We start from the raw sequence: 13,670 nt of genomic DNA on the forward strand, positions 1-13,670 counted from the left end.
TTACTGAGCAAGCGATTGGGGGGTGGAGAGAGGACAAGTCACCAGTCCATCATATGGTTCACTGAGGACTGAAACCACCTGCATACAGAATCATATATGTGAAGTGCACTGGTGCCTCTCTCACCATTTCACCCCCATCTGATCACCCAAAGTACAGGTAAATAGCAGGTGTAGTCTGTTTGCAAACTCCATATTTAGGGGATAATAACAAACCATCTGTGCTTGTCAATTGTGAAATGTGATGATGCATTTGAACTTGCTCTGACTTCTGTCCCAACTCCTCGAAGGGGGAGAAGCAAAAATAAGCCATTTAACTTGTCAGTGTTGAGAGTTTAATGGCTGTCTCTGTCCTGTGTGTACAGTGTATTCTGGGATCTGTACTGCGCCGCCCCAGACCGGAGGGAGACATGCGAACATTCCAGCGAGGCCAAGGCTTTCCATGATTACGTGAGTCAAGCGAGCTATTTGTCCACCCGTGCAGTGTTTTGTCAATATTACAACGTCGATGTTGGTGTTGTTGCTGCTGTTTGATATTTGTCTGCTGTTTCTGGGCCGGCCTGCTTGATGACGTTTTTGAAAATGCAGCAATGGGCAGATTGGTTTTTCAACATCAGCGTGAGCATCTCCTCAGCTGCACTTCTTCAAATAATGACCTCTGACCTTGTATGTCTTGGTGAAACTGTTTGCCTGAGATGAAAGGTCACAGAAGGTCATGGCTGGCTATTTATGGTTGACTCGCAGCCCCAGCGAAAGGTCAAAGCGCACGACGCAGACGGCTGATCACGCTTGCACATTAAGCTGCACACACTAACACAATGCATGTGCGTATTAATCACATTTAGAGCTTTGATACTTGATGTGGCCGGAGCCGGCCATCAAAGGTCAGGGTCCGTGGCCCTCTTGACCCTCTCAGCTTCGGGAGTGTTGATCAGCGACCTGTCACTGCGCACACTTTTCTGGCTGATGATGAGAGTCAATCAATTATAATTTAGAATAGTACGTCACGCTGAAGTTGATCTTTGTTTCACTTGTATTATAAACAATATCCTGTTGTGGAGCATGGATACTCGAAATATATCCTTTATTCATTGTCTTGAGATGTGGGGAAAGTACTCCCATTTATGTAGCCCTCATGTCAGTCTGATCAAAACTATATATTTTTTCCTTTCATTGCATTTGAATTTATAAAATAAATCTTTAGTTGTTTTTTCAGGTTCCCATTTTATCAGCCTTTTTGTCTTTCCCATAGTTAGTTTCAGTTATATGTGAATATTACATCAAAATGTAAAGTACTATCTAAAAAAAAATAATTTATTCGTATTTCTACTTTTTTTTCTGTCCATTTCGCTCGATTGCTCCCCACGATGGTCACAGTATGTGGCCCATTAGGAAATTTCATTGCCCACCCGTGATCTTGAGTCTTGTTGGTTGGTCTATTTCTTGACTCTACTCATCATTTTACCTTGGTCTTCACCCAATTTTATTGTCACAAGTGAGTCAGTGCAATTGGGTCCGGTTGGATATTAGGTGTGTTATGTTTTTCCTGTTACTGTTTTTATTGTGTCCAGTGTGTTCTCACGTTAGAATATTGAACACACCAAGAGATAAATCTGTTTTGTTCAGGGCAGATATTCTCGCGGTGGTCAGTGTTATCCACTTCTGCCCCCAAGCCATTCATGTATTTGTATATTTTTGTAAAATGTGTTGCAGACAGATTGGTGGAGGTGTTTTGACCTTGCTTGCTTAATGTTCGCTGGTTTTTGCCAGCAGAGGTTTCCCACTCAGATGAACTCTTTCATGAGTTTGGACAGCCCAGTGTGTGCACTTGTCAGCCGGGCTGATTACATTTGTTTTCCATGTAATGTGCATATATGTGTGTGTGTGTGTGTGTGTGTGTGTGTGTGTGTGTGTGTGTGTGTGTGTGTGTGTGTGTGTGTGTGTGTGTGTGTGTGTGTGTGTGTGTGTGTGTGTGTGTGTGTGTGTGTGTGTGTGTGTGTGTGTGTGTGTGTGTGTGTGTGTGTGTGTGTGTGTGTGTGTGTGTGTGTGTGTGTGTGTGTGCAGGCACAAGCTGCTGTGTGTGTCCACGCCCTTCGCTGCGTGCATGTGCTGGACCACCATAAGATTAATTACATGCTTAATTAAACCTAGTAGTTAATTAAATCTGACAACTGTGTCTAATTAATCTAAATGCCATATAATTTCCTACACCTTTTTCCCGAGGTAGGCCAGCTGGATACCTGCGTGTCAGCTCTTTAAAGCTGGCGGCTAACACTCCTGGTCAATGTATGGGTAAACATGAAGGTTTCTGAGTCTGTCATCACATTTTCAGCCGCCACGTCTTGTTCTATTTACTGAAATAAATCACCTCTGTCTCTCTGGGGGGAAGTGTGAACACATTAATAAAAGGACATTTAGAGAAGCATAAGTAATCTGCCTAGGCTTGTATACATGCAAGTCTTTTTTAGCCCCAGCTAAGTAAAAGTGTTTGTTCCATTCTGAATAAGAAAAGCTGGCTGCACTGTTGTGAAATCCCTGTGGACAGCAATACCCAGGGCTAGCTATAAACAGACAAATGCTTTAAATTGCTCAGTGGAATCGTCATAAACGCAGGATGCTTTAACCTGAAGCAACAGAAATACAGAGTGGGTTAAACATGAATGAATGCGCTGAGAATTTGACGGCATAAAAAGGCGAACGTTTCTGCCGGTTTTCTTTTTTTGCAGCAGTGTATTTGTGTGACAGAGCAAGAGAGCGTCGGGGTCAAAGTGTGAGAATCCCCAGGGTGATGAGGGGTCTGTCTCTCTCTGATTAACTCTGGCTCCCTGGTCCCTGCAGACCAACAGCCTGATCAAGTCTCTATTGCGGCCCCCTTGCTGATAACGGCTCCTTCATTCCCGGAGTTCACAGAGTGAAAAACAACATGGCTCCCAGGAGTCACAGTATGTGGCAAAGCACCACAAGTGAAAGGGGAAGATTAGCCAGGATGTTTTTTTTGATATTGTATCAGGACGTACACACGTACATTTAAATGTGGCGTCATATCACACAAAATATTATATAATAATAATATTTGTATTTTTGATCCAAGTGTGATGTTTTTAATTTTATCTGTATTTATTAGGGATTTCAATCTAAATGTACATTTTCAGATAGCGAAAAGAGGGCAAAATTTGTGAAAAATATATGCATTCAGTAAGAGAACACTTTTCAAATTTTGGAGCAGCTTTATGAAATGCAAAGTTGACGACTGAAAATCCATCAGTCAAAGGTGCCACAACTTTACACAAGTTGAAAATGATACTAGTACCCAAGCCAGTCCTGCATGTGGCACTGTATCACTCTGTCTTCTGGCAAACAACAAAGAAGAAGACACACTCATTGTAGAACATCATGTTAGTATCACAACAAAACTGTTATTTCAGTTTGGTTTTGAGAGTTCAATTGGTGTGGGAGATGGAGAGTGAGAACCAGAGAGTGTGTCGGAGTGCTCAGCGATCTTTCTAGCATCATCATAATTAGCAGAGTGTGATAGCAGCTACGAGGATGAATCAGTAAATGGTATGCAATTGAATTTAAGTTGTTATTTCTGGGGAAGTAGCCAAGGCGTCTTAAGTGTAAAGCACTGGGGGAAACCCTGAGTTAGAAGGATTTAGAATAAAATATATACATTGATCCTTCTGTTTCCCAGAGTAAGTAAGTACAGCGGACCAGACTGCCTTTGTTACAGCTGTTCTCCACACAGTGATGCCCACCTTCTATGTAAAGTTTGTTTAATTATCAAATTGAATTGCTCGGCTTTCGCAGAGCCCGGTCTTTCACAAACCCGATATAGCTGATGCGGCTGGAATTTTTCAAGCTCTCTTTCTCAGCTGTGCCCTCCTGGCCCACACTGTGAGCGATGATGTAGACTTTGTTGGACTTCCCAGTTTAGGAAAGATAATGGAATATAATGTGTTAATCCTCAGATCTGGGGACTGGTTGACAGCTAATCCAGGGGAATGTGGTAGGATTGAAGTGCTGGCCGCACTCCCAGAACTGAAGGCCTCTGACTGGCTCGATTGGCTTCACCCCTCGATTGAGAATTTTGTCATCGCCACTTGTGTGGATGACGCACACGCGAACACACGCAGACACTCAGAGAGCGATGATAAAGTAACATAAAGAAGTGTGGTGTCATATTTCTGTGAAGCTGTTTAAATCACCCCCATTGTCCTCTTAATTGTCGGGTTGTCTTTCACTCTGTTCCTCCCGTTCACATTGTCCTTTAATCAGGTTTATTTCCTAAAAGACACGTCTTGGAGGACTCTTTCATGCCAGAATTGGATGATCCTCAAAAGAGCACTGCTGAGGAACGTGTTAGATAATATGAACATGGCACATGTTTAGTAACTCGATATGAATGATTAAAGGATGCTGGCTTTTATGTCGCAAACATCATAACGCTCTGATGAGAGGTGTCATGTTTGTGCACGACGCCGCACACATGCTCATCATATTAAAGCTCACGGCGGAGTGAGCCGCTCTCTGAACCACACACGCGTAGGAACATGCTGGATGCTGCATTTTACCATCATTCTTTTCAAATGTATTAATTTACTTTGTGCACATGTTTCATTAAGAATTCAAGTTGTACTTCCTGACATAAACGCATCCATCCAAATATGGCTGCCAGGTCTGGCACAAGTTTGTCGCCTCCGGCACTGTGAAGTTATCGACTCTTTCAGGACTAAATGGTTAATCGGAGTAGAGCTGCACCTAATGATTACTGCGCTTCATGGCAGTTATGTGTTTAGCAACGTCTTGTTGCATGAGAGCGCCGAAGCCACTAGGCTTCATTCATACTTTCATCAATTGTGGTGTTGGTTTAAGTCTTTGCCATGAAGGAAATATCGTCTTTACGTGTGTGTGTGTGTGCTTAACACTTTAGAACACGAACTGAAGACATCTCTTCTCTTTGAAAACTGATGCACTGAAAAGTTGTGTGACCACTTGTGATTATTTGTGGCTGTGATAAGTTTGACTGCAGCTTGAATGTAGATTTTGTATGTTTTGTTGGATTTTACTTTTTATGTCTTCATGATCAAATCATGATAAACAGACAGAATTGTTGTCTTAGTTTGTACGTAATATATTGTGAGAAAAACAACCATCATGCTCTGTGGTCTTGTGGATCTGGCCATCATTCTGCTATCTTGTGATGGGGCTTCTCTTCACAGTTTCCTGGTTTCCATAAAATGCGCGAGAGTCATTAGGACTTTTGGGAACCGAGCCTCTCTGGTGGAGCTTTGTAGTTTTATGTGCCGCTTTCTCAGTGTTTTTCTGTTGGCTGTCAAAATTACAGAAAAATACTGAAATAACCCTAAGGTTTGAAAATCCTAAACACAAAAACAACATATCCTCCCCAATGATGCGCACGAACCATAAATATATAAATAAATTTTAAAAATAGTTTGACACTTTTTGCTGCTGAAATTGCATAATTGCTTTGTTACCCTGAAAAACACTAAGAATTAAAGGCGATCGGTTTCCTCTAACTTTTTCAAGTAGATGTTGAAAGTAAACACAAACTTGTTGGAGTTCATGCAAGCATGCGTGTTTTAAATGTTGTCCGCTCTGGTCTTTCAGTCTAAATATAACAGAGGAATTTAATTTCAACTGCTTGACTGACAACAGCAGACCTCTCATAAAACTGTTATTGTTTTAGATGAATGGGAACGCATTCAAATGATGATGACCATTAAGTGGAACCTTTCAATGCATAAAAATTGAATATAGATGCAGTTTTGAGCTGCAGCTGGCAACAAATAAATAAGGGAAGAGAACAGAGAAAAAGAAACATTGCTTGCGATTTCAAGGTACAGTTGTCAAAGTTGTTGACTATTAGCTTCATCACTCAAAAAGAAAGCCTCTAAATTTTTGATAGTTTGATCTAATGTATGAAGCACAAATAAATGCCAAATATATTCTTTGATAATGCTGGAATATCAGAAAAATACATGAATAAATTCATTACAAAGCAACATAGCAAAACAAAATTGTATACATCAATATATCGTTTTATTATTTAATAATTTCTAAATGTATTTCCTCATTTATGCGTGCATTTTTGCATTTATAGTTTTATGTATGTTTATAATTTCTCTATTGTTATATATAATATAACAATAGAAAAAAATATATAAGTTCTCTTATTTGTGTTATATTTATTTTATTTTAATTTACTTTGTTGCTTAATATATTTTTACAGAAATGCTAAAATAAATGCTTCGGCAGATAAATGAACCAAAAGCATGGAAACGTAATAAAAATACATTTAGAAATACATAGAATGTTACCATGTAATTATTTACTCATTTATGATTTCATTCATGCATTTGTTTATTCATTCATCTACAGCATTATTCATTCTTTTTTTTTCAGTATTTATTAAGCCATTTCTTTATTTCTTTATTTATCCCTGCTCCAGATGTGTGCTTTGTTGTAAGACACTTGCCCTGATCGCACCTGATGCTTCAGCTGGCAAATTTGTGTTCAGCAGAAATCTACAGAATTGTTTCAATCCCTGAAAAATGGACGTGCGCAACAGCTTCATTGTGCTGGGAGTAAGAGGGTCTACATAGTTAACGCCTTGATTTTTTTTGTTGGTCCAATGCTTTAGGACGATCACCACTAGTGAGTTGTTGAGTATGTCAGCTGTTGTTGAATGGGTGTTCAATATGATACAGTATTCCAATAATTTGTATTAAACATGATGTACGTGTATGGCACAGTTTGATAAGTACTGAAACCCAACTGAGATTCTGCAGATAAAAATAACCCGTTTGTGGTATCAGGAGTTGCGACAGGTCTGTTGTGAGTCTCGGGTTGTGTCCAGGCTGCAGATGGATGAACCTGCTCTGTTGGCTGTTGCCTTGGGATTCTTTGAGAGGGTTAAACATTTGTTCAGCTCGGCCGCAGTAACAGGTGGCAGGAGAGGAGGAGCTGTGCTCTGTAAACAACCGGTGATGGTCAGGTCTTTGTCTGACTGCCTGTAGGGGATTTTCAGAGTCTGGTCCAGCTCCCTGTGTTGTTGTTTCACGACAATTTTGGCTAATTTTAACACAGTCCCGCCAGTTCATCCCTTGTCTTTGTGTCTGCTCTTTTTTTAAACTGGTTTCTGGCTTTGATTCTTAGGTCTTTTTCGCCGCCGTCACCGTCCTCCACCCCCTGCTTTCTCCAGTCTGTTTTCTCTGTTATATGCTCTCTTTCTTACTCCTCGCTCCCTTCCTCCTCCTTTCCTCTCTCACAGGAGATTGATTGGGTAATCTGGCTGGGTGCCAGCCGTGCCCGCTCTCTCGCTCGGGGGAAGGAGAGAAGCGGGGGCGACATGACGACATGCAGGAATAATAATAACATCCATAATATAGGCAGAGTAGGTACGGATGGAGGGATGAGGAAGAGAAGAACAGCACAGTGGTGTCACTTCACATCCTACACGCAAACAACATGCCACAACGCAGTTTATGTCCGTCCACGTGTGACTTCCCATATGTCCTTCCGGGCAAATGTGGATCATCGGTTTGTGTTATCTATAATGATCAAATGGCGTGTGGAGAGCGAGCTGCAGGCCCACGGGTTCTGGGTGAGAAGATCCTTCTTTGTGTGCTGTTGTTTACCACGTCTAAATGGGAAAAGAGGACCAGTCAGCTCGTCTGTGTGTGTGTATACCTTTCCACATCTGAGGCAAGCAGCAAAAGCCTAAAAGTGTTGCCCTCAAGCTGCGAGTGTGTTTTGGGCTGAAGGTTTGGAAATGACAGAAGCAGCAGATCAAATATTGTTTATGATTTCTTTCCTTGCAGGTTCATTTCTGGGCAAACTTAAACTGCTCTGTGGTTTACAGCATTTGATCTCGACTTTGTGAGTGTATGTTTGCATGAGCTCCTGGATCTGTGTTTGACAGACAGATGGAGACAACAAAACAGGGAAAGGTAGAGAGACAGGAGATAGAAGTGGCTGACTAAGAGACTGAAAGGAGTGGAGAGATGTTACAGTCTGCAGGATGAAAGTGTCTGGAGACATCGGGGACTTTGACTGAAGTCTACCTTTTTTCGATCTCGTTTTTTTTGGCTGACAGTAATAATTATATCTTTAGTTACCCTGAAACCATTTATGTTACATCCTTACACATCTTTTCCTACATGATCATTTTCCCAGCTGGTTTTGAAAAAGTGCTCCGTAGAAATGGAGCTGTTTAATGCTTCTACGTGAATCCACTGGAAACAACTGACAGCAATGAAGTGCATTTGCCATGCCAGTACAGTATGTGGTGTTGTAGTTGTCTCGCAACAGATGAAAAAGATGCCGAATAGGAAGCTTAGGCGCTGTATTTAACAGTACAATAATTGCCTGAAAGATGGAAAAAGAGAATCATGCAACCTAGAAGATGTTAATCTAAAAAGAGTTGGCTTAGATTAATGTAACCTTTGCAACCGGAGTGGAACGATTCTCTAGACCAGCGCTTTTCAACCGGTGTGCCACGGCATACTAGTGTGCTATGACAGACTGTCAGGTGCGCTGTGGGAAATGATCCAGTTCCATCTTATTTGTCCGGAGATAGAGGGCGATATGATGACATTAAATCATGAAAATCATGTTGACGATCTACCAATATGAGGGGATGACATGGATTCAGTCAGATTCTTTCTATACACGATAGATCAATGCTGATGCAGTGATTTGTCCATCACTCACAGTTGAGCTGGATGTGGTGCTCCTCTTCCCACACACTCACAGTGAAGAAGCCAGTCAAATGCATAACTGGATTGTATGTGTTTGCGCCTCAAATGTGACCACACACCTTTACACCATAACGATGGATTGCCCTTTGTCAGAACCGCAACCCCAAAGACTGTGTGCACCGCTGAGCTAACACGGTAATGGCTAATGTGATGTCTCTCCTCAAAACTTTGACACTCATAAACTATCAAAGTTTGCTTTGTTGGTTAAAAAAATGAATACGGAACCAAACAAATGCCCTCCAACATGTGATGAGAGAGAGAATAATTGTAGAAGCATAACTGTATGAAACAAACTGATGCACAGTAACTGTACTGTAAAAGATTTGTTTGGAAATGACCTAAACCAGAATAATGACGTTTTTTTGGCCTAAATTGTCCGATTCTTTTTACCTTTTTATTACACTGACCAGAAACTTACAAGTTAGTCTCAAAAACACATGTGAGATTGTGATAACATTGAAACTGTTATTTAAAAATAAATAAATCATGATATGTTTTTGCCAACATCTCTTTCTTGAGACATTTTTTAAACAGATAAATTTAAAACCGATTTTCTATAGGACTTGTGCTGCAGCCGAGGTTGCTTTCTGGTGTGTCCATGAAAGAAGTGCTGTGTCTTAAAAAGGTTGAAAAACACTGCTCTACACAACATTTCCAAAGTCCTGCTTTGAAGATTATACATATATACATTTTTTTTACAAAAAAAGGAAGACTGGCTATTTCTACAACTGAAACTACCTGCATGGAATAATGCTTTACACACTTGTGAAACGGATTGATCAATATCATACTTGTGCCTGTGCAAGTCTATTTGCTTGACAATGAATCAAATGTGCAAGCGTCTTTCACAATAACTAAAAAGTAAAAGTTAAAGATTATTTTTAAGTTCTCACAAATATTTCTGTGCATTTAGTTGTTGGTTGCAGTGAAATTAAAGGTTAGTTATCTGCTTTGGCAGATTTTCAAGCAACTTTCAATATCAATATTACAGAATAGTCATGTAGGAATAAATAACAAGGCTGCTACTTTAACACAACAGCGCTCTCAGCAATAGAAGCTGCCGGATTGTCCAACTGCAGACCCAGCAGAATCATATTTCTTACAAGAAGGAATCGCTATGATTAATATCCGGCCATTATGACCGTCTTCACAGTGAAGCACTGTCTGATACTGCTGAGTCCTACTTTAATCATTAGCAAAAATATTATTCTCTGTCTATCCCACACACACACACACACACACACACACACATTCTCTGCACCGCTACATGGGTTTGTCGCCGGCGTGTTTGCCTGGCACAGCGTGTGTGAGTCTGTTGTCTGCTGGACGATCGGCCATGCCACCAGTCTCAAGTACCAGCTGGGCTCCCAGACTCTTAACCAAAACAAACTGGCTGCCGCATCAATGAAACCATGGGTGGAAGTGTGTGTGTGCCTGCGCACATTTGTGCTTGTGGAGTGTTTGTGCATGATTTGGTGGCTCTAATTCGACACCCTGCTTGTCAAGTCTCTGTGAATGGAGTGGTGAAACACACACAGTCTTTCCTCAGGCTGTCACCTACTTCCAAAATAGCCAGTTGGAGAGAATTTTAAATCACACAAAACTTTCCCTTCAAGCTGTGTAACTTCTAAAACTGCTCTACAAAATACACCCTTAAAAACTGGATTTTTAAAGTAGCTGTTTGCTCAATAATTGGCATATTTCAAATGAAATATTTGCTCATGATAGGCTATTTGAGGTATTTTATTGAGATGTGCTTTGCTCATCATTTCTTGTGAAAAGTTGGTATAATATGTTCCAAACATTTCTCAATGCTGAGTGCCCTGAAGATTTATTGAAGAAAATCATCCATCCATTTTAAAATGCACTCCAATTTCATCGTTGTAAAACTGCGCTGTTTTTTTCCCATAGATTGCCTCCCCTAATGGGAACAGTAAAGTCATTCGAAGATAGATTCTAACATTCCTACTGTAAGACTTGACATCATTGGTTGTGTGCTACAATGGTTTTAAAATCTGCACCTCTCGCTGCAGTTTTAATCCTTACAAAAGAGCAGTATAAAAAGTTCTGTAACAATACACCGCAGCTCCTTTCTTCAGGTGAAATAATCCTACAGGAGTAGATTTCTGTTTCAAACTAGCTTTTATGCTCCTGGGAATAAAGCAGAAGGAGTTATAAGCAACGGCTGTGTTAATTATAGTGTGTTGTTTGGAGAGGATTTATGTTATTTTTGATATCATGACTTGGATTTTGAGCATATTTACATGCATATAAGTGTGCTGGTGTTTTAATGGGGATACCCTTGAGGATCTGCTCAACTGCTGCCCAGGGTATATTTACAGACAGTGTCTTTAATGCGCTGTAATGGTTATTTTTATTCCAGATACTTCACAGTCTGAGTAGAATGGCTCCCTATTGGCCCACTGATTACCTCTGTGGCTGCTGCCACACCTGACTCCTTCACAACCCTCTTGCTTAAAAGGCTACACTTTCATCTGGACCACCCTTCATCACACATTTTTCTGCATCACTTTAACTCTGCATGTAACTCGCAGGATACTTTTGCCTCGTAGTCCGTTCTACTAGCTGTCCTTAGTTTTTGCAGATAGTGTTTTGTGGGGTCATCCTCTATTTTCAAATCCCACAGAAAGGTGCCCCAGCTGACATCTCAGATCAAGTAAGTGTTGCGTATACAAGTTTAAATATTAAATTAGTTTTATTTCCTCCAAGAGCAGAGGCTACGTTTCATGAGGTGAAAGTACATGTGAGGAAAGCGTTCTGTTTTTTTTTTTTTTTTTTAAAGAAAATAATTTAAACCAATTTGGGACAAAAGAGAATTGCGATTTTGATGTGAATCTTTTTTTTTTTTGTCACACCACTAGTGTTCATGTCAAAAATATATCACATTTTGAGCATTTTTCTGCTGAACTTCAATTTTTATCCCTTCATGTCATTCTATCAATTAAAGATATTTGCAAATAAAATATTGTGCCAAAAGCCATCAGCTAATCTTTGGTAGCTTTCAATAAATGAGTGACTATTAATTCACTGCTACTATAATACTGTCTTTATTTGAAGGAACCACTCCAACACAAGCTCACATCTGCAATTCTTTAGGTGTAAACTATTTAAAGAAGCTCATCATTGCCCAGAACAGGTACTCTTGATGTCTAGATGGATATATATAAAACCCCAATAAACTCTGTTTTGTGGCCCAATTTCATTGATATTGGATTATTGTTTGTTGTTGTGTTGGAAGTTGCAACGTATCTATTAGCTTGGCAGGTAGTCGGTCAGATCTGGCCTCTGTTAACGGCCAAGTCTTCTGGGAGGACTGGAAAATCCAAAAATCCACATCATGTACTTAATAATGGCACACAGCATGCTGATCTCTAACCTCAGTGGTGGCGATGTAAGCCCACAGATAAGTTGTTTATATGACCCGCGATTAAGATCAGATCATAAATGGGTCACCACATCTGTTGTTTTATTGACTTAGTGTTTGGATTTTCTAGTGTTTAGGCTGAAAACAATGGGAGTTATGAGGACTGATGCTGGGCCTTTGCACTACTGTCGTGAGGAGTTGGCATCATTATGTGTAGCTTAATGTTTATACATTAATAATGACTTTCATCTAATACATTACATTCAATATGGAAGCACATAATGAGGGGATAAAAAACAGAGACAAGCACAGATTTAAGAGGCTTCCTTTGGGGTATCCCACTTTAGTTCTGGTACATATTCTATTTAATGGTTATAACATTTCTGAATGTGTTCAAGATGTTTCCACTCATCAGCAAGGAAGTTTAGAACACCAAGTCATAACCTTGGTTCCACTAAGATCGAACTATTGAAATAAACATTTATGAGAAATGTAATTTCTTTCTCATAGTAGATAAGTCAGTTAATGTGATTGCCTCGCCTGTATAAGTAGTAGAGTGTAGAGCATGTGGGCCTTGATCATGCGGCAGTTCTCCTCCATGGCGCCTGTTGTGTGGCTGCAGTGTGGCTCTGCTTCCAGTCTCTGGTAGATGATAGTACAAAGCCATTCCACCAGAACAAGGGTTTGACGCTATAGTACAGCTTTCTATGTTTGATCTCTGTTTACTGATTAATAAATGTAACAAAGATGGTTGGGCACACCAGTGCATCATAACAAAATTAGTGCCAGCTTCTTATACTGCAAATTCATTGTTATCATTTTTGGTTTAAATCCTGGTTGTGTTCAGATTTTTTCCCCAATCACTTTGCTAGGGTTGTATTGAAATAAAAACAATTGTTTTTTGCCATTTTTATTGCATATATTAGAAAATGTCAAATATTTTTGTCAAAGAAAGTAAATGTTTATGGAGTATTCTGACATTTTTAGAAGTAATGTAGTGGCCTTTGACTTTAATGTACACTAACCCCAAAACTCTGACACTGGTGTAGTGGTGGAGCGGCTTGGCAGGATTCTTTTTATTTTTATTTTTTGCAATGATGGGCTGAATATATTCTTCCACTGAATATCTGGTGTATCCTTACACTGTGTATCAGTTCCTGTACACAGTAAACAGACTTGTGAGATCAACTACACTACACTTGTGTAGCTCTCAGAAAAGGTCAGCCTCCACTGTGGTGCTGGAGCACAGAGGTGCCTCCCTGCACTGGTCTCTTAATTTAAGAAGTAAGGTTCCCCAGAGTCGTTTGTGGTTAACAGGACTTTCTTTTTGTATTGCTGCTTTTTTGGTGTTGACATAATGTTGATGATTGAGTTGCTGAACGGAGCTGTTCTCCTCAGTGTTTTGCGGGATGCTGTAATCTCTTCAGCCCATGGCCAGATTACTGTCTGCTCCATATTGTCTGACTGCAATGTGGAGTGATGTGAAGAGGAGGAAGAGGCGAGTCCCA

The 13,670-nt window shown here is 40.2% G+C and overlaps 1 protein-coding gene across 2 annotated transcripts in view; it reads left to right on the forward strand.

Annotated features, from left to right (window-relative positions):
- Window positions 1–13,670, forward strand: part of ssbp4 (single stranded DNA binding protein 4) — a 79,447-nt gene that overhangs the window by 21,410 nt on the left and 44,367 nt on the right. For both annotated transcript variants that reach the window (XM_053870872.1, XM_053870879.1), the window contains exon 4: window positions 363–447. In XM_053870872.1, the coding sequence (XP_053726847.1) occupies window positions 363–447 (85 nt within the window). The remainder of the gene's footprint in view (window positions 1–362; window positions 448–13,670) is intronic.

This window comes from Synchiropus splendidus, chromosome 1 (assembly GCF_027744825.2).
Source record: "Synchiropus splendidus isolate RoL2022-P1 chromosome 1, RoL_Sspl_1.0, whole genome shotgun sequence".
NCBI lineage: Eukaryota > Metazoa > Chordata > Actinopteri > Syngnathiformes > Callionymidae > Synchiropus > Synchiropus splendidus.